At 43.8% G+C, this 21,691-nt stretch overlaps 2 protein-coding genes across 10 annotated transcripts in view; one reads left to right on the plus strand and one right to left on the minus strand.

Moving 5' to 3' along the window:
• cicb (capicua transcriptional repressor b) overlaps positions 1–12,034 on the plus strand; it is a 43,814-nt gene extending 31,780 nt beyond the window's left edge. For 6 of the 9 annotated variants that reach the window (XM_014410587.4, XM_014410585.4, XM_004550886.6 and 3 more), the window contains 8 exons: positions 665–855; positions 6,879–7,337; positions 7,445–7,794; positions 7,918–8,075; positions 8,164–8,324; positions 8,524–8,658; positions 9,585–9,728; positions 9,834–12,034. In XM_014410587.4, the coding sequence (XP_014266073.3) occupies positions 665–855; positions 6,879–7,337; positions 7,445–7,794; positions 7,918–8,075; positions 8,164–8,324; positions 8,524–8,658; positions 9,585–9,728; positions 9,834–10,123 (1,888 nt within the window). In that variant the 3' untranslated portion in view covers positions 10,124–12,034. The remainder of the gene's footprint in view (positions 1–664; positions 856–6,878; positions 7,338–7,444; positions 7,795–7,917; positions 8,076–8,163; positions 8,325–8,523; positions 8,659–9,584; positions 9,729–9,833) is intronic. The other 3 variants (XM_076890089.1, XM_076890088.1, XM_014410586.4) reach the window with 3 other exon arrangements.
• A 1,199-nt stretch (positions 12,035–13,233) lies between these two features.
• Positions 13,234–21,555, minus strand: znf526 (zinc finger protein 526). Its single transcript, XM_004550890.6, has 8 exons — positions 21,339–21,555; positions 20,527–20,893; positions 20,235–20,404; positions 18,903–18,998; positions 18,045–18,817; positions 15,649–15,784; positions 13,950–15,554; positions 13,234–13,799 (listed from the first exon to the last, which is right to left on the minus strand). The coding sequence occupies exons 2-8, from the start codon at positions 20,834–20,836 to the stop codon at positions 13,635–13,637; spliced, it is 3,255 nt and encodes a 1,084-aa protein (XP_004550947.3). The 5' UTR covers positions 20,837–20,893; positions 21,339–21,555; the 3' UTR covers positions 13,234–13,634.
• Between the last annotated feature and the right edge of the window lie 136 nt (positions 21,556–21,691).

Raw genomic sequence — 21,691 nt, forward strand, 5'->3', positions numbered from 1 at the left:
GGCACTTTAATTCCAAACAGGCTTTTACTGCAGTTAATGGGGAAATAAAACTCTCTGAGTAATCACCGACAATATTATAAGTTAACAGCTGAGTTATTAAAAAACAATATGCTATCTTTTCCTTGCAGCATATAAGCTGAAGCTGTGTAGCTTCTCCATATTTCCTGTAACACAGTGAGCAGACAACACGAGAAACCGAAATTCCAGTAGGGGTGCAGCTGTAACACTACAGCTCTATTCTGGATATGTTAGTCATGCTGCTGGTGGCCCAAGTTGCCTCTGCCTGCCACCCCCACACTACCTCTCATCTCCTCTCTCACACACACACACACACACACACACACACACACACACACACACACGCAGCACTAGTTATCTAGTGCTACTTGCTGTGATGTACACTCACCAACTGACCCTCACTGCAGCACTTCTCTTTTTGTCTTCCTCTTTCCTTCCAATCGTGTCTCTGTTCCCTGCACTCTCAGTCTGCCTCATTATTCTACTGTAACATGGGCTGTCGCTGCCTCTGCACCCTTCCTGACATTTCTTATTACAATAAATGTCATCCTCCTTCCGCCTGCTTCTTCTTCTTGCCTTCTTCTTCTGTTGTTGTTTTTTTCATTTTATAATAATCACCTCACCTGTATCTGTACCTCCTGTCCAGGATCACCTACGTCCAGTCCACTCCAGGGGTACCATCCACCCTGCCTCTAGTCTCCAATGCAACAGCCTCCTCCCCTTCGCAGCAAGCTCTGCCAGTTCCTGGGTCTGCATACGTACCCGCGCCCCTTGCAACTCTTGGGTTCACAGCCATTGCCCCGCCTGGACAGACGCTTGTACAGCCGCTGATTGCAGGTCAGAGCCGTGGAAAAAATAATCCAAAGATCCTGGGTTGTTTTTTTTGTTTTGTTTTTAATACAGCAATTCTGTATTTTGAATACATCATACTGTGTGGGTCACATATGGCCCTCTGAATAATGTTGATGTAACAATGCCAGCATCAAAGTGCATTGATGACTGATGACCTTTTCTGCTAGCTGAAACATACACTAACCCTGCATTCATGTGCTCTTTGGATGGTCCTGAGTTCAAAATATCTGCTTTAAGTAAAACATTGATAGCTTCTTCGTGTTTAGAATTATTTTATTATAGGCTTTTAGGCTAATAAATAACGAATCTAGGTCACTCTACGAGGAGGGCAACAAATCGTTAAAAACTGTCACATGACAAAGTAAATTCAAGCCTAAAAATTAATTTACTATGCATGAGTTTTTATCATTGTTAAACAAATTCTTCTAATGTTCACTTTACATGGTGGATATGATGTTTTTGAGGATGAGATCAACAACTCAACTTTCCCTGACTTCCCAAGTTGCTTTTTCATCTTGGTTTAGCATTCATTTGAATTTTTAGCAGTAACACTACACTAAAATTACAAAACACAGGTTGTTACTGGTCGATGGCACACTTCGTTACACAACAGTGTCAAAGACGTTGAGATAAGCTGGAGGACAAACCTTTTTGTAAACATGATTTACTACAAAACCATTTGTAAAGCTAGTTTTTGGTGAAGAGGAGCGCTGACAGAACGTCCTGCGTTCAGGGTTAGAGGACCTGCAGGGGAGAGCTGCACAGCCGGGAAGCAGCATGATCAAAGCACCTGGAAATGCAAAGAGCAACACAGCAGAGATGTAGAGGAAAAGAGGGTCTCGGCTAAGATCTTACATCAGCTGGCCGAAGCTGTTACGGTGTTGGGGTATATGGTGTCAGCTGTGGGGGGAAAATGGATGATTTTGTGCCCTCATGAAAGCTCATGTTAATAGTCTGAATTGGGGGATGTTTCTTTCCGTTTAAATGTGGTGCTCCTGCCTCCACATGTAGGCAAGGTAGCCCCTCACTCTGACCCAGAAAACAGGTTTTCCAATGCTCTTAGCTAATATATGAAATCTACTAGACTATTATGTCTCTGAGTATTTCCATGAGCTTATACAGTTACAGGCCACAGTGAGCAAAGTTCACAAACTTGTTTAACTCTTGGCCCAAGTTGTAAATTCAGTCTATTTATAGAGCACAGGGTTCAACAGCTTTTACTATCAAGAGCCAGTTTGGACCCGAAGACAAAAATGAAAGTAAATATAACTTAATGTGGTGTAAAAATAAGAGATAACAAAGGTGACACAGCATTTTAAGTATACATTAACATTACTAAATGTCCACGGGTCATTTTTGTCCTCTAAAGAAATCTTTTGCTATCAAAAATGTATTTGTTATTCATCAAATGGGCTGAAAATAACAGAAGTTATTCATTACTATACTATGAATGATTGGAATAAGTTTCAAGTAATTTGATTTATTTATGTGGTTTTTATTGAATTTTATAACGTTGTCTGCCCTCGTGGACAAAAATGACCCCAAAGTACAAAGTGTTGCAAAGAGCCGTATTTTCACACCATACTGTTTTCAAACATCTTTGATCTTGGATCACTGATGTGTGGGGTCAAGCACTGGTCATAACAACCACAACAGGCAGCACAATGAGGAGGCAGGTGCTCTATATTCAATTAAATTTTATTTATACAGCGCCAAATCACAACAACAGCCGCATCAAAGTGTTTCGTATTGTAAGGTAGACTCTACAATAATACATACACAGAAAGTATCCTCAAAAGCCTCCATTGCACTGGAGATTTGCATACTTTGATGAGCATACTTTTTTTTACCATGTTGTGCAAAGCAATGACCAGTAGGACAAAGCACATATTGTCCTCTAGTATAATGAGGAGGGAGAATCAATGTTCAGGAAGATCCAGGGTTAGAAGATATAGAAAATATTGTCAATATTTAGAGCACATGCTACCCTTTCTCTGAAAAAGCACATCAGCCACCTGCAGAAGTGGAAGAAGGCTATGAAGTGAAGAAAAGTGATGAAGAATCTGAACTATGTTCAAGTAGGTTCTCAGGCATCCAGGACATGGTAGTCTGAGGAGCTTGGAGAGAAAGTGACTGGGCTTCTTGAAGTTTCTTGAATTTTCAGAATGTGAAACTGAAATAGAAGATGTGTCAGAGGACTACACATCATCCATTTCAATTATGATGAAGACAAAGAATCAAGCAGGAAAGAGGAATCAGCTGAGACAGAGGAATATTTGCAGTAACGTGAGGAAACACTGATCTGGTCTTCTAACCTTCCCAGTGACAGACGATGCATGACTCTCTCATGTGCCTCAGAGAAAGATGATCTACCACAGTCCAAGCACATGTGCCAGGTCCCATACTCCTTCAGTGGCTTTTCTACTCGAGTACTGAAAGCATTATACACAGTGTATTCTGCTTGTATTCTGCTTTTTAACGTTCACATGCCAATGGATGCATCAGAGACCAAGTTGGGGTTCAGTAACTTGCCCAAGGACACCTTGGTAAGAACTCCAGACTAGAGCACACAGAGATTGAACCAACAACCATCCAATTAGCAGATGACCTGCTCTACAGCCAACTCAATGATGAACAAGGAGGGACAACAAGAGAGGAAGAAAAATGGACCGAATGCAGCTGTAGGCATATGTGGGTGTGTTGATTCTTACTGCCGCGCATCCAGTAGAGTCGCTACGGCCAGTTTATGACATCCTGAGTCTGGTAGAGAAGTTTTCATGCTGACACAAGATTAATCATAGAAGCACAAAAAGGACATCATTTCTTGATAAAGACACAATAGATGATCGTCGTTCATGACACAAACGTGCTCCCATTTGAGGTGTATGATGTGTGTTGGTGTTGACTTGACTTGAAACACAAGTGGGTGTTCCTCCTGCTGTGATGTAAGATCCTGGTACTGATGTGACTGTATGAGCACCAAGTCCCCTTCAGAGGACTCTGTCCCCTCCAACAGAACATCCAAGTAAACCAGGGAACTTTGAGACAAAAACATGGGCAGCATGTGATGCAGGTCCAGCTGTACATGGAACATGCTCGTGTGCGATGGCAAACCGTCTGTCCTGCAGTCAGGACACGAGTTGTCCCTAACATTGCAGGTTTCCAAAAGAAAACAATCACCTGTAACAGCTTGTTTACTGTATATGACCCTTGGCCTGCAACTGCAGAAAGAATGCTGTCCATGATGGGACCAGTGCAGAGGAATAAACCTGAGCTTCCTCCTGCACTTGGGTCAAATATGGACACGCCTTTGTCCTCATGAAAGTTTGCCTTCACTCAGACTCATGCCCTCCTACCATGCCAAAATATAGAAAACTGTCAGGCAATGAGTTGGAATAAAGTTGAATAAAACCTTGAAACACAGAGATGGATGATATTTTATACTTGTTGCTTCAAAGCAAACGGGGTCATTTTTGAGCCCTGAGGACCACAGGTGTGATTATGTGCTGCCATTTAAAATTTATAGATGGTTCAAAAAAAGAATTCTCACTAAAGTTCAACATACAGCACTCTGTATGTTGAACTTTAGTGAGAATTCTTTTTTAAATTTTTTTAAAAAAAATTTTTAAATATTTAATTTAATTAAATATTTAATTTTCTTGTTTTATTTTCGCTAAAAAACAGGGTGTATTTTTTGTAAACAAGGTCTGGTGGCCCTAAAATGTAAAATGTTGGGTAAATTATGTGTTAATGTGTTGGTCTTAAGTAAAACTAAGGTGTAACACTGAATTGATTGACAATTTATACTTTATACTTTAAAAAAACAGTCAAATGAAGTGGGGACATTTTTGACCCCTGAGGACCACCAGTGTGATTATTTGCTGCCATTAAAAAAATTTAAATGGTTCAAAAAAAACTTTCTCACTAAAGTTCAACATACAGCACTCTCTAGTTATTCAGATAGTCAAAATTATCTAAACAATTAAATATTTAATTGTCTTGTTTTATTTTCGCTAAAAAACAGGGTTTATTTTTTTGTAAAGAAGGTCTGGTGGCCCTAAAATGTAAAATGTTGAGTAAATTTTGTGTTAATGTGTTGGTCTTAAGTAAAACTAAGGTGTAACACTGAATTGATTGACAATTTATACTTTTTACTTTAAAAAACAGTCAAATGAAGTGGAGACACTTTTGACCCCTGATGACACGCATTGTATGCAAATCGGGAGGACATCACAAGGGCTAATAAGGGTAAATCTTTTACCACTCGTTAGTTCTCTGCAGTGGGCTGTTTATGATTATTCAGTCCGTTAACAATCCCTTTTCATTACAATAATAAATGTTTTTGATTCATTTAGACCACCATTGGGGGGAAAAAAGACAAATGATTTACTTTTTAAACTTTTAGCACCAACAAAATGGAACAGTTGTCAAGTGGAAATGTCCAGTAGCTATGAAGACACACAGGCCATTTTGAATCCTACCTGTGTTTGTACAAATGCTTAAGTTTAGCCTGTTTTGATAACAAATGAAGCTTAAAAAAAGGCCTGTTCCCATTTTAACTAAACTAAACCTTACCTAATCAAAAACAGCCATTTTATAGGCTAAAGTTCAGCTGTAGAAATCCATGTCCATGCACTCTTCCATTCCCCATTTTCCTCTCTGACTTTTCATTTTTGGATTTGTAGTACACAACATACTTGCGTTTATATAGTAGTTTTCTAGTCTTATTAGCCACTCGAGCACTTTAGACTAAAATTCACATTATAAAGCTTTTTCACTCTGTACACTTTTATCATAGCCAGTTAGAGTCACCACTTAACCTAACATGTATGTGTGTAGACTGTGGGAGGAAGCCAGAGGCAAAGGGAAAACATGCAAAGTGCACACAGAAAGCACATTTGACAGAGATGAAAAATCTTAATGCAGAACTACATCTCTCAGCTCTTACGAGATATCATATGATTACTTCTTTTTTTTTTTTTGTGGCCTTGAAGAGTTGCAGAGTAAGAGAGCGGATATCTCTCTTGGTATTAGATGTACTGAAGTGCTGGGAAAAGACTAAGCTTGACCTCTTCACCACCTATATATGCATATATAGTAAAAATAAGCCTCTGCATAATTGAATATTGTATACTTCCATTTCATACTCGGTTGATTAAACAACACATGGATATTGTTTGCTTCCCGGTGTCTCTTTTCAGTAGTAACCTTCATCTGCGGTAAAACTTTTTCCAGCATTTATTTAGTGCATGGTACTGTGGGAGAGTGGATTCCATCGACTCCATTGAACCGGTGATTTTTTTATTTTCTTAGGCCAATTTATAAATCACTACTTTATAGAGCTATTGCCAAAATTAAGTCTGATTTTTAACTATTTTTTATTAACTTGTTAAAAAAATACATGCAACAAACCACAAGAGTCTATAAATAAAGTTATCATTTTCATTTAGGTTAAATGGCCTTTGAATTAAAACACAAATTTTATAATTTAGTCCAAAGCATATATGCATTAAGTAATTTCAGTCATCCATAAATGAAGTGAGTCAGTGTTAATTATGTGTAAATAACCTCATCAGTTACACCCTCAGCCTTGCAGAGCAGCAGAGAAATATACATTAACTTATGAGTAGTTTTGAGTAAAGTAAGCATTAATGCTGTTAAACCTGGGCTAATCCAGTTTGTACATTTTATTTATTCTCATATGACATGAAGGGAATACATGAACAAAAAGTACTGTTAGCAGTGTTAGCTTGTATTTTTGCCTTTAATATTTGCATTTCTATTTTGCTTAAATACATAAACAAACATATCTCAGTAAAATCTTGGTTCATCGAGTCCAGGTGGAAATCTGGATTGATAGTTGTCAATAAAGACTGTAATTTGTCAGATTATTGAGAGAAGAGAAGGAATAGGTATTCATCGTGTTGAAAATGTCGCAGATCATCATAGCAATGTGGAAAATTATGAGGTTATTTTTGCCCTCTTGGTTTCCTGTCTCCTTCATCCAGGTCAACCACCACTCCTGGCCACAGCTCAGTCTCCACAGCCCTCCACCTCAGCCCCTGCTTCAGGCTCCGGGGGCCAGATAGTAACTGCCATCTACCCTCCTTCACCTAGCGTCACCATGGCAACAGGGGTGGTCTCCATGGCAGCAGTACCCCCCAGCGTGGTCTACTCTGTCTCCAGCCCGTCGAGCGCTTCTCCCCACATCCTGCCCAAACACACAGCAACCCCCTCCATCATCACGCACCCACATCCGGACAGACAGACTGACAGGCACCTGCCTCCGGACAGACCTGCGGATCGACAAACTGACAGGCAGACGGAGAGGCAGGCAGAACTGCTGACACATTCGGAAAGACAGCTTGAGAGGCAGACGCAGCCCTCCAGCAGCTCAGCGGCGCCTCCCAGTGGCTCTGCTGGCTCCATAAGGCCCTGCAGTCCTTCGCTTCAGATCCAAACACCCGGTACAACTGCACCCACTGTTTTTTAACCTGCCACTAAAGTTCATTGCTTGAATGAGTGAGCGAATACTTTCATTCATAAGTATTTTTATTTCTTTTCTTTTTTACAGGAAGCACACCAGGCACACCCAAACTCACCCTGCTTCCAGTCAGGGTCCCACAGAAAGTGAAGGCAACAGTGGCCACCATTCCCGTAGGCAGCTATGAAGGAGGAGGCCGAGGGAAGGAGAGAGAGCGTGACAAAGACAAGGAGCGAGAGCGGGAGCGAGAGCGGGAGCGAGAAAAGGAGAGGGAAAGGGAAGCTGCAGCCAACAGTCATTTTGCCTTTGATCTTGAACCGCCGGGGCAGACGGCGTCTCCATCAGCACATCCCACAGAGGAACCAGCATCCTCACTGGAGGGCTCCAGTGCTGGAGACTCCTCTGACTCAAGAAACAGGGAAAGCACAACCGCCAAAGAGGTGAGGGAGCATCACATTCTGGCTTTTACTTCAAACACTACCAGAATAAAGTACTGAGCCGTAGTGCACGTGTAGTGCCTCTGTGTTCTTGAATAAAATGCCTGTATTGAATTTCCTGTGCAGGCTGGGTGGAAGGAGTCCCTCCCCTCCTCTCCTCTCCCTCCTCCATCAGCCACAGAGCCCGCCCTGCCACCTCCACAGACTGACAAAGAATGTCCCACACCCAAAAAGGTCAAAGCCCGCCCACCACCTCTGAAGAAGACCTTTGACTCTGTTGACAAGTGAGTTAATGCCTCTGTAAACCTCTGTGTTTGAATTATTGATGGACGGTGTATATATACTGTGTATTCTGTCTTTGTGTGTGTGTTGGACTGGAAGGGTGTTGTCAGAGGTGTACTTTGAGGAACGATTTGCCGAGCTGCCAGAGTTTCGACCCGAGGAGGTTTTGCCGTCACCGACTCTGCAGAGCCTGGCCACCTCACCTCGTGCCATTCTGGGGAGCTATCGCCGCAAGAGGAAGAACTCAACAGGTCACACAAAGCACTTTGGGATACTTTGAGGCTGGTGTCTGTAGAGCAGTTTCTTTGGCTTTCTGCTGATAATTCCTGGACTTCAATAGTGCATTATAATTTTTACTTTAACATCTAAACTGTTGAAAATAATGCTCATTTTATTTATATCTCTCATTGTGTTTGCTTGGATTTAAATTTGTCTCCCTTCTGCTTCTAGATTTAGACTCTGCTACAGACGAGCAAATCTCCCCAAAGAGGAAGAGTCGGCGGCGTTCCAGCTGTAGCTCCGAGCCCAGCACGCCTAAAAGTGCCGCTAAATGCGAGGGGGACATCTTCACCTTTGACAGAGCAGGTAGAGCACACAGAACAGCAAGGACAAGATGCAATATTCTCATATACTTAAAGTGGACCTGTCACTTCCAGCTTTGCATGATTCACAGTTCAGAATTAGTGCAGACTAAAACAAGCTGATTTAGCTCCTCCCACTTAAGCCAGTTTTCTTCTCATTGGCTGCCTGTCACACACAGATCAGAGCAGGTGGGGCTCCTGTGATCACAGGCAGAAATTAGATCTCTGTTCTCAGTAACATCATAAAGACAGGAAATTAGAAAGACTGTCTATACCTATGGCCTTTATAGCAGTACGAAGCCTGAGCTTTAGGTTCACAAGGTTCAGTAATCTCTACAGTTCGATCATACCGTTGTCCTCCTTGGTGATAGCTGGTAGCTAACACCATCGTTACTGGGGTGAACAGGAAGTAGGTTAAAGTACCCTTTTAAAGAATCGTTGTTCACATTCTGTAATGCCTTAAAAAAATTACATTTAAAAATCAATTCAACTCTTATCAGGATCATAAAAAATAATCTATTTTAATGCATTAATGGGGAAATTAGCTAAAAATCAATGGTAGGCTATTGCTGATCACACTGAATATTATCCCTAATTTTTTACACGCTAACCTCATTATTTTAAACTTGCCTGTTTTTAATATGAACATGCACTATTGTAACAGTGGTATGTACAAGACAGTTAAGCATGATACTGTAGGTCTCCTTTAATGTTAATAGTTCATAGTGAGCTGTGATGCCTGTCTTGATGTAGAAATGTAACGAGAGGGTTAAGGATTAATGAAGAGCTTGTTTTTAGGTGGGGATTTTTATCTTTTGTGTATTGATGACCTCCTTTTTAAATTCATTTAATTCGTTATTATTCAATGTCACTGTGATGTTAAAATTAATTCAAATTCCTCTCAGGGATCTAATGGTTTATAATCTCCAGCTTCTTTCCCAGCACCAGATGGAGAAGACATCTTGACTGAACTGGAGTTTGATAAGGTGCCGTACACTTCCCTGCGCCGAACGCTGGACCAGAGGAGAGCACTGGTCATGCAGCTGTTCCAGGAGCAGGGCTTCTTCCCATCAGGTAAGACGCACCCACCAACCTTTCTCTCTCTCACACACACAGTCACAGATTTCTGGTTCTTCATTCTGGTTGTAACTTCCTGGTGATTTCATCTTTTGTCTACAGCTCAGGCCACTGCAGCCTTCCAGACGAGATACTCAGATATATTCCCCACCAAGGTGTGTCTGCAGCTGAAGATCAGGGAGGTGCGGCAGAAGATCATGCAGACAGCTGCTCCTTCCGACATCTCTATTTTAGGCGGCTCAGACTCAGCCGGCTCCATCGCTGGACCTTCTGGGTCTCAGTCAGGGGAAGGATCTTTGAGAGCGGGTGGAGACCCACAGGATGAAGACATGGAACACGGGACAGAAGCGAGCCCGGAGGATCCTCGTGATTCACATGATTCTTCTAGATGAGGGGAGCCGGCGAGTTCAATTGACCCAACCGGTGTCTGTGTGCCACCTCCCCCTATGCACTTTTCCTTATCAATAGTCTCCACTCTGCTCTTGCCAGATCACGATTTCTTCCCATCATCGGCATTCGAATTCTGAGAGTGAGAGACATTTGTATGCAATGTCGGGACCTATTTTTTTTAATAATCTGTGACCATTGTACCAAAAAATAAACAAAAAATTTAAAAAGAACATCTTAAAAACCAGTGGCACAAAAACCACCACACATACACCCTGGAAAACTTTGAATTCTCACACTTGAATTAGCACTCTGTATTAACCCACCTTGGAGAAAGCTCCCATTGATGCCAGTAAACGAAGGACCATTGTGTACAGCTGCACTCATTTGCCTTGAAGAAGAAAGTCTTCCCGTTTTGGAGGGAGAAACACGCTCAACCCTTTCTGAGACAGTGAAAAGCGGGCGGTTTTAAGAGAAGACGTCGTAGGGTTTGATATTTGTTTTGTTTTTAATAGTTTTAGAGGAGTAAAAGCAGTTCAGTACCTGCTCGAGGAACAAACCTGTACCTAGTGACTAACTGTTGTGAGCTCGTCTTTGTTTTTCTGCTGACATTCGGGGGCTGGGCCCTCAACAGCCAGAATTGATTTGAATTTGACAAGTTGTTGCAGTGGACCTGGAAAAGTTCTTGTGGGGGGGGGGGTCCACTCATATGTAGACCTTCAGGAGAGGCCTACTGGGAGTGACTGAAAAACTGACTGAAATTTAAGTGGACTTCTGGCAGTGCCATCATTCCTGCAGTTACCTGACTGGCCTCCTCCCTCCTCGCGACTGACCCTAGCACATGCCAGCGGGTAGGGACGAGCATTCCTGTGCCTCTCATTCGCTAGCCATTGAAGGAAGGAATGTCAGAGTCATCGGGCACATCCAGGCTCTTACTCGTAGGACCTCGATCCTCTGTTGCCAAGCAGTTTTATTACCGTTTTGTTTTGGGGGTTTTTTTTTTTAAAGTAATTTGATTTGTATTTAACATTGTCATATTCACTTTGTTGTTGTACTATTCCTATGGTTACTATTATTATTATTATTATTATTACTACTACTACTCATATCATTGCAGTGAATCCCTGTCCTTAGTTCTTTTTATCATTGCGGGCAGATGTTTCCTTTCTTTCTGTTTTTTTGTTTTTATATACTTTTGGAGGCAGGTGAGAGATGCTGCTCCACACCTGTACAGTTCCTCCGTTGTAGTCTTCCCTTGGCTGGCGTCTCACCTCAGCAAGGACCTGCGGTGCAGTTAATCTTTTTTCTTTTATTCTTTTATTATTCGTTTTAACAGAGACAGACCTGACGTGGACCTTTATATTCATTCAGCAGTAATAAGCCGTATGGTTTTTAGACAACCCACACCCACCCCTCCAGCAATGCCTCTCTGTCCCTCGATAAGTTTGACTCTATAGCCTCAACGTACATCTCCTTCCTCCACCCCTTTCCTCCCCTCCTTCCTCCCTTTGTCACTTTATTGCTCTTTCTAGACCTCCCTTTTTTAGGCCGGGCGGAGAGAAACCCGGGGGAAGTGACGGGAGGGTGACAAATCAAAGAGCGCTGGGTGGATATAATACTGGTTGTGTCTTTGTGCAAGACTTGGTTGTGTTGTAAATAATTACTGTAGAGTCAGTAGACTCGTTATATTATTGATAAGGAAAACTGTCATTGAACATAAGTTGACTTTTAAGGCACCATTACTGAAGGTAAAACACATGAAATGGGAAAAAAAGCAACTATAATAAATATGGCTATTAATGTTTTTGTGTTTTACTCCTTGTTTTGCTGTTCCAGTATGCAGGAGAGGAATTTATATAAATTAAGTTTGTATCTGTATCTTTCAGTATGCAAATAAAAATAGGTGTTCAATTAAAGTGATTTTATTGCTGGCATTGTGAAAAGTGGGGTTTTATGGACGATAGATCAGTGGCAGATTAAAGGAAAAACTCAAAGGCACAGTTTTAAGACCATAAACCTTTTTTTCAGCAGGGTTTAAGACTGGGTGTAAACTGTCTGGGAACCAAACATGGTGAGGTGCTGGATGACCTTATACCTTTAGCAGGACAACAGTGCTGCTTAGGATGGAGCTTCAAAGTCTCAAACTCCACAGGAGGGATGGAGCGCCAGATTTGCAACATATATTCCCTCATTTGTTGTTTTTATCATGGAAGTGTTCAAATCAGTCATCTTTAAGGTTTTCCTGCACAGAGTAAGGATTCAGGCGAGGTGGTTTGAACTTCTAACTCCCTAACTATGTGATGATATTCATTTTCCAAGTGGGAGAAGGCTCTGGGCTAGATCCAGGACATGCTGGCGAGTTTTTAAGTGCTGTCAAACTCTCTGAGCACCAAGCTTCTCCTTCATACCTTTCCTTGACCTTATTTGTCATCGAGATTGAGCTGGAGGAGGTGGCTGGGGAGAGGGAGGTGTAGGTATCCCTAATTAGACTGTTCCCGCTGTGACAGGACCTGGATAACCATCAGAAGATGAATGAATGAATGAATGAATGGGGAGAAAAAATGTTGCAGCCAGAGCCACAGGAAAACCAGCAGAGTTGTAATAAAGTAAATGTTTTTAAACCTGTTTATTTGAGAATATTCCACTTTTTTTTGTCAGATTGCTGTTGAACGCAACTCATGCAAAGACACCTCAGCCTGTTTCATTGCAGGTTATTATGAACAACTTCAGAGATCCAAAACATGTCAGTGAAAAACCCAAATCAGAGCCACGAGATCTCCTGGCTGTCCACGCTCTATTTGCTCTTAAATTTCTCCCACCAACGATGTGAGAAGAGCGGGCGAGGTGAAGGGGATTTCCCTAAAATATGTGTGCCACAATGGCATCGTAAACTTTTGTTATGACCCAACTACCGCTGTACTTATGATGTACTTTATATTTTAGGGGTACTTTTAATTGCACATTTGATCATCTTAAAAATAAATAATGGACTGGCTGTTTGAAGAGACCACCTCCCATCGTGGTTTGTAAATTCCATTTCCCTTGTTCTGGGTCACAGGCAGGAGGACGGAGAAGAGGAGTCGCAGATTAGAAAAATGGGGAATGTGATGAACACTTATGATCTTAAAAAAAAGATTTATTAACAAGCTGACCAAACATTTAAACAGAGGAAAACAAAATCACATCCAAATGATGAAATATACCATTAATAATACAAATACGATCTGTGGCACAACCAGTAGTCCTTATTCATCACCAACAGCAAATCCTTTATTTCAGTGAACATCGTTTCATTAGATTTTAATGCCGAGCCATCTCAGAGGTCACTAAAAGAGGGGAGGAGGCGTACTTTGGTCTGTTTGCCAAAACTATTTCATCTCTTGTTTAAGCACTCTTATCTAGTCGTTCATTAGCTGGTTTCAGTACTCAAGTCTCCTCCTCACAGTAGTCGATTAGTCTTTAAGTCACAATTAGCACTCGTGAAAGCTTTTAAAGGTAAACTTATTTTTTGGTGATTCAGAGGAGCTGCAGTCCGTCCACGGCGACCGTGTCCATGGCGAGTCCGTTCTCCAAAGCTGTGTGATAAATCTCCAGGGCCTGCTCCAGGGGCAGCACTGCTCCCTCGCTGGTCTCAATGATGGCGATCGTCTCCCCGAATTCATTACACATGATGGTTGGTGCCTGTGAGGAGGGAAATTTGAAATATCAATATAGACTGACCTCAACATGTGAACCTTTACCTGTGTTAAAAAGCATAAAAACAGGCCTCATCTAAACCAGATTAAAATTTAAGATTAAAACAGATTAAAAAGGGGGGAAATCATCTCTTACCTGCTGTAGATCAGAGGACTGGATCTGGATGACCTGAGGCTGCCCGTTGGATACTTCCACGGCCGAAGCGTCCACCACGGCCACGGCAGAACTGACCTCCAGGGCGGCTTGAGCAGCGGCCTCCTCGTCCAGCCTCTGCTGCCTCACGTGGGTCTTTTTGTGGTTCCTCAGGTTAGAGAAGGTCTTGAAGGCTTTGCCACACAGGGGGCACACGTGCGGCCGCTCGCCTGTGTGCGTTCGACGGTGCTCTGCCAGGTGCATGCTCTGGATGAAACCCTTTCCGCAGATCTCGCAGCGGAACGGCCTTTCACCCGAATGCGTGCGCAGGTGTTCTCGCAGGTGCGTGTTCTGACGGAAGCGCTTTCCGCACACTTGGCAGGGGAACGGACGTTCACCTGTGTGGACCCGCTGGTGAAGCGCCACTCCGGAGGACGACACAAACAGTTTGCCACAGAGGGGACACTGGTGAGCTTTGGGCCTCTTCCCCGGGGTGCACCGTGGCCGCCCAGGCCCCAAGGTGAAGTGGCTCAGCCTGTGAAGTCGTAGATTGGCGGGAGAATTGAGCTTCTTCCCACAAACGTTGCAATCCAGGCTCCCTCTCACATGGCTGGATGAATCCCCGGACTCGGACGTTGAGGTGGAGGGCTCCGAGGTCAGATCTTTCCCTGCATCTGCTTGGCTGCCATTCTCTTTGCCCTCCTCTGACTCTTTAGCTGCCTGGACCAGCCCGGGGTGCTCCTGCAGGCAGTGGCTTTCTCGCTGCCTATTGGTCAGGAAGCCAGCCTCACAGTGAAAACAGGGAAAAGGCGCTGGAGATCCCGGATGCTGTGTGAAGCGATGTGCTGCCAACTTAGTGGGCCAGCGGAAAGTGGCGGGACAGTCTGGGCAGCTCAGCGTGGCTGCGCTCGAGTGAAGCAGGCTGTGCTGACGGAGGTTAGACGACTGCGAGAAGGAGCGGTGGCAGACGTCGCAGCGGTACGGCCGCACGCCCGAGTGGATGAGGTTGTGCCTCGTCAGGTTGGCAAGAGATGAGAAGGTTTTGCCGCAGTCCGAGCACTGGAAGGGCCTCTCGCCGGTATGCGTGCGTATGTGGTTTCGCACGTGGATCTGCTTCTTAAAAGACTTTCCACACATGCCGCACACAAAGCTGCGCTCGGGAACGTGGGATTTGCGTCGGTGTTGTACGAGCTGCAGTTGCGAGGTGAATGTTTTAGGGCACGAACGACAGGAAAAGGACCCCTTTTCCGATGGTGTAGCCGAGGCAACGTCTGCTTCGTCCGTGGGGCTACAGGACACCGCCACACCCGCGTCACCCCCGGCAGCAGGCTCTGTAGCGGAGCCATCTTTCACCTGCTGCACATCATCAAGTTTTTCTTCACATGGCTCAGACACCTCCATGCTGTTTTCCCCCACCTTCTTCTCATCTTCACGTCTTTCTGCTTTGCTCTGAGGGCTTTGTCTAGTATCTCCCAATTTTACCGTGTCTTCCTCGGTGAGAGGAGCCAGCAGGTCTATTTTTGCCTCATCATTGGGGAAATACTTCTTCATTCTTGCTCTTTGTAGGATGGCAAGAGCAGAGGCAGACGCTCGTCTCGGAGCCGAGACCTAGAGAAGACAACAGGCACGCGTCAGATTGAAAAGTTGTTTTAACTTGGAAGTTTGTGGAGACAATAGGAAGGTGGTGTGCTGATTTTACTACCGCAGGGACAGGGATGGATGCTCCAGATGTGTCACGGTTGAGGTGGATTCGACGGTGGTAGAGATACTTGGTCATGTTAGTGAAGGTTTTATTGCAGAAATTACACTTATGAAGGGGGTCTGCAGTGTGGGACTTCCTACAAGAAATCAGGAGAAGGAGATAGAAATAACTAGATCTTAAAAAGTGTCTGGTCTCTTTCCAGAAATCATGAAAATAAACAAATAAATACACAAACCTTTGTGTTAGTTCCATGTAGGAACCATTTCCTTTCTACTATTTGCTTCTACCAACTAAAGAAATGAAGAGCGAGTTGAAGAAGACATCACTAACGCTTAGATCCTGTCACAAGCGTGAGGCTCTAGTCACAAGGTCATGAATGCTGTCTTTGTATAGACACAAAGTACTTCTACACAAAGCTCCCAGTTTTTTAAAGAGCAGTTAACCAATAAATGATCATCTTCAGAGAAATGGTTTATTCAAACTCATCTCAGTACAGAAACAATGTTAGTGAAGGTTACAAATGATCATCTTGACAGTGGACTCATCTCTGAGCTTGTCCTGCTAGACCTAAGTGCAGTGTTCGATACTGTTGACCATAATATTTTATTACAGAGATTAGATCGTGCTGATAAGATTTCAATTTGTTCATGTAAATTGGCAGTCCTCCTCAACAACTGAGATTAATTATGGAGATCCAGAGGGTTCAGTGCTAGGTCCAATTTTATTAACATACATCCTTCCCTTGGGCAGTACTATTAGAAGGCATAGATAGCCAGCTTTAACTTATTTTTCATGGATAGATAAACTGCAGGAATGTCTCAAAGACGTAAAGACCTGGCTGACGTCTAATCTCCTGCTTCTAAATTCAGATAAAACTGAGGTTATCGTACTTGGCCTTCTCTTGGCCCCCAATAACACTGAAGAATGTTGCATTTATTCTTGACCAAACAAATATGCAGCACTGCTTTCTTCCATTTGTACAATATCTCTAAAGTTACAAATATCCTGTCTCAGAATGGTGCTCAAAAATGAGTTCACGCATTTATTACTTTCAGGCTGGACTACTGTAATTCTTTATTATCAGGATGTCCAAAAAACTCCCTGAAAAGCCTTCAGCTAATCCAAAATGCTGCAGTGAGAGTACTGACAAGGACTAGAAAGAGAGAGCATATTTCTCCCCTACTGGCTTCTCTTCATTGGCTTCCTGTTAAGTCCAGAATTGAATTTAAAGTCTTGCTCCTCACATACAAGGTCTTAAATAATCAGGCCCCATCTTATCTGAATGACCTTGTAGTACCATATCACCCTATTAGAGCACTTCGCTTTCGCACTGCAGCCTTACTTTTTGTTCCTGGAGTGTTTAAAAGTAGAATGGGAGTCAGAGCCTTCAGTTTTCAGGCCCCTCTTCTGTGGAACCAGCTTCCAGTTTGGATTCGGGAGACAGACACTATCTCTACTTTTAAGATTAGGCTTAAAACTTTCCTTTTTGCTAAAGCATATAGTTAGGGCTGGATCAAGTGACCCAGAATCCTCCCTTAGTTATGCTGCAATAGGCGTAGGCTGCTGGGGGATTCCCATGATGCACTGAGTATTTCTTCTTCAGTCACCTTTCTCACTATGTGTTAATAGACCTCTCTGCAGTGAATCATACTTGTTATTAATCTCTGTCTCTCTTCCACAGCATGTCTTTTGTCCTGTCTTCTTCCTCTCTGCCCAACCGGTCGCAGCAGATGCCGCCCCCCGAGCCCGATTCTCCCGGGGGTTTCTTCCTGTTAAAAGGGAGTTTTTCCTTCCCACTGTCGCCAAAGTACTTGCTCATAGGGGGGTCATATGATTGTTGGGGGTTTCTCTGTATGTATTATTGTAGGGTCTACCTTACAATATAAAGCGCCATGAGGCGACTGTTGTTGTGATTTGGCGCTATATAAATAAAACTGAACTGATAAAGTATATAGTTTGGCCTGGTTTAGGTAACCCTGAGTCCTCCCTTAGTTATGCTGCAGTTTATGATCCAGCAGCGGTAGTCGATCTGCAGTCTGGGAATGGCCTGTATACCTGCAGTGAGCTCTATTGTCAGATGGAGGCAGTTTATAAAATATGTGGTACAACCAGCCTTGAGGTAACTGCTGCTGTGAACTGGTGCTATATAATTAAACCTGAGTTGAATTTAAAGTGCTCACAACTAGGTTTGTGAAATTTTTCATGGGTTGTGAGAAGATATGCAAGGTTAATCAGAAGCCATACATTTCCATTCTATTCAAGAAAAAGGCAGAAAATTTCTGGGAAGTTCACCTCTCCATAATTCAGACTGACAAACAGCGCTACAGGTCAGAGACAAAACATTTGATTTTGGGGTGAAAGGTTTTTTGTCTGCCTTGGTGTTACCAAGCACTCACCTGTGCATGATCAGAGTCATCTCGGTGGTGTAGCCGTTGCCACAGTCCACACAAAGATATCGGGCCACGCCAGAGTGCGTGCGCATGTGCGTCTGCAGTGATGTGGCCTTCTTGAATACCTTCCCACACTCCGGACATTCGTGTGTTCCCTGTTCATGCACGCGCTTGTGAGCGGCCAGCCGGTTGACTGAGGTGAAAGTTCGGTTACAGAGCTCACACTGTTGGGGTTTAGCCCACACAGCAGTTTTTTTCTCTGCTCCTCTGATGCGTATGTCATCCACCTTCTCGGTCATCTCCTCCCTCCATCGCACCTCCTCAATGCCACTCATGACCCCTGGCTCGCCGCTCTCTTTGTCCTGGCCCAGGAAGTGATCTCCCTGGTGTTGGAGGAAGTCCTCCGGTGTCTGGAAGAGAAGGGAGCACTCTGAGCATTCGTACGGGTGGATTACCACCACCTCTGTTGGCTGCTGCTGCTGGCTGTCAGGGTGGACACCTGGAGCCAGCCTCAACTCCAGTCTCTGGATGCCATTCTCCAGCTTTACTGAGGAGCTGTGGCCCACAGAGGGTAACAGAGCGGGCAGCTTGGAGCGCCGGCGACCAGGAGTGGTGGAGCTATCTGCCAGAGCTTGAGCTGTCAGGATCTGTAGGTGCATAGTGGCAGATCCTGGAGTCGGAGTTACAGGAGGCAGCAGAGAGGAGCGGGAGGGTGCAGCAGGTTTAGATGCAGAATGGTGTTTCCTCTGCTGTTGTTGCTGCTGCTGATGAGCGAGCACCTGCAAAACACACGGAAATGTTCAGAGAAAAAATTCAAAACAATTCCCACACCTGTGTGTCGTCTCAGGGTTTAAATCAAAGTACCTGAGCCAAGATTTCTCCAGCCTGCTGCTCACTCAACACGTAGTTCTGCACGTTGGTCAGTGGAGTGACGGTGCCGTCCGGCTGTAACATGTACTCCTGTTGCAAGGCAACAAAAACATGAATTTCTGAATTAAAAGCATCAAATGCACCACAAAATAAACAAAATTGACATTTTCTCCTTTCCTAAGTTCCTCTAATTATTAAATATTTGATATATTTTTGCAGATTGGATGTCTTGAGGCTTGACACAAGAACAGCAGAACTAGAACTACGGTCACAGGAACACACTGTGCTCAGACGTTCACATACATTCATCATGGATGTGAATGTCATGGTGGTTTCTGGCTTCTAATGATTTCTTTGAACTGTTCCATTTCAGGGGTGGAATGACTTTAAAATCATATACATGTATGTTGTGCAAACTTAAATGCCCCTCATCAAGTCGCACTTCAACCAGATGTTTTTGGTTTTTCCATCATCGAGCGTCTGGCTGGATATTTGACCACTCTTCTTGGTTGGCTTCCTAGCACAGACCTGGCTTTTAAACTTAGTCAACAAATTTCCAATAGGACTGAGGTCAGAGCTTTGGGAAAACCATTCCAGAAGTTAGCCTGCTTTATCAATTTAAAGCCAGTTTTGAAGTGTGTTTGGGATCATTGTCCTATTGGAAAACCCAACTGCATCCAAGTTTCAAAGTCTAGCTGTTGGCTTTAGGTGAAGTTAAAAGAATTTGGAGGTAGTCCTCCTCCTTCAATATTCCATCCCCTTTGTGAAATGTTCCAGTACCAGTGGCAACTAAACAACCCCAGAGCATGATGCTACCGCCACCACCATGCTTGACAGTTGGCCTCACCATTACACCTCCAAACACACCCGGCCAAACACTTCAACTTTTGTCTTGTATTTGTAATAAGTATTTGGCTTGTCCATGTGGGCATCTGCAAACTTCATGGTTCCTGGGTTATTCCTGAACATCCTGACCAAATTTATCTAATGAAGGTGACAGTTTGGGAAATACCTCTAACTTATTTTATTATCTCAATCATCAGCACCAGAGTCTTTACCAGGATTGTCTGAAAGCCTGACAAAAGGAAATCCTGGCACAACCCACCCGCCCCACCCAAACAAACAAACAAACAAAAAAACACAACCCCAATAACCCATTCACATTACACCATCTGTGGGACCAGCCTGGAGGGGAACCACATTGGTTCTTTTGTTTAATTATACATATTTGAGACATTAACAAATGGAACTACACCTGCCATACTAATGAGTAGAACACCAATTAATATTTTAACACTGTGTCACAGTGTGCTTTGGCTCTCTTACTGTGGTCTCGGTGTTACTGTGTGTGCTGCTCCTGCTGTGGGTCCGCCGGTGCTCCAGCCAGGTCTCAGGTGAGTCAAACAGAGCCAGGCAGTCAAGACACTGGTACTGCACAGGTCCCGCCACCTGGGCCTCTGATCCAGCTTCCTCCGCCTCCATAACCTCACACAGCTCTATACAATGGTCATAAACAAAGGTGGTTAGTGATGTCTTAAAGTAGCCATGTAAGTGAAGCACCAATATCCTAACACTCCAGTTTTTCATACATGATCAAAAACACAAATAAATCTCATACCTTGTTGCTCCACCTCAATTCCAACCTCTCTCATGTGCATCTCCTGGTGCTGCAACAGCTCCTCTGGGTTCATGAGGAGGCTCCCACACTCCAGACACTGGTACTGCTGACTCTGGCCCACCTCTGGGACACCGTGGATGGTCATGGCCTCCGTTACCTCACCCTCCCCTTCTTCTTCTTGGCCCATGTGGATCTGCTGATGGACCAGCACATCCTCCAGGGTGTTGAAGAGCTGGTGGCACTCGCTGCACATATACTGGTGCTCCACATACACTCCCTCCGCTTCCTCCTGTTGCTGCTGCTCAGCCATTATAGCAATGAGTTTGGGACAAGTGAGGCAGTAGCGAGTCCTACACTGAAACTTCACCTGTAGGAAACAAAATGTAAAACGAGAAAAGCCATAAACGTCTTATAATAAGGGATTTTCATTTTTACTTTTAATCTTTCGTGTAAACAAACAAACAGTAATACTCGTACACATATTAGGGAGAAAAGCCGGTTTCAAACAAGGCAATTTTCAGTCGTCAACCAAAATCAGGGCCTCTATCACAACACCAGGATCTTTTACGCTATATAAACTAACAAATCCCTGTCTGATATCCTCACAAATGTGATCCATATCAGTGTTTGCCGCGTGTGATGGCATATGGAGAGCTGTTGGCGGCGCTCCCTCCGATATTGCAGACCTGTTTCTCGGCACCGCGGTTTCCTGATGCCAGCTGCCCGCTTCGTCGGGCGGTCCGTCAGGCGGCGCTACCCACTTTTCCCCGAAGCTCTCCGGCTTCAACGGCCGGGCCCTTCTTCCCCCTTACCTCTCATTTACTCTCGTTGGACAATCCCTCGTGTAGTCATCACTCTTGGTCCACACGGCCTTTTGATTAATTTTTTTGTTAGGCTCTTCTCACCGTGGGTAATACTGAAATTAAAAAACTAACAAGCGTCCGCGGGAATTAACATTACAAAGCGTGTAATGAAACGTTTGCCCGCCGATCGCCTCCATTCTTGTGATACTGCGCCCCGCCCAATGCGGTAGCGTTAACATTTTAGACCCTGTGATTGGACAGGTTGATTGTCAATTACAAACTGCGATTGTTTCCCGGGGATTGTAGTTTTTTCAAAGTAGAAATACTTGTTTTTGTTTGGTTTTTGAGTACTTTCAACTTGT

Source organism: Maylandia zebra, linkage group LG11 (genome assembly GCF_041146795.1).
Source record: "Maylandia zebra isolate NMK-2024a linkage group LG11, Mzebra_GT3a, whole genome shotgun sequence".
NCBI lineage: Eukaryota > Metazoa > Chordata > Actinopteri > Cichliformes > Cichlidae > Maylandia > Maylandia zebra.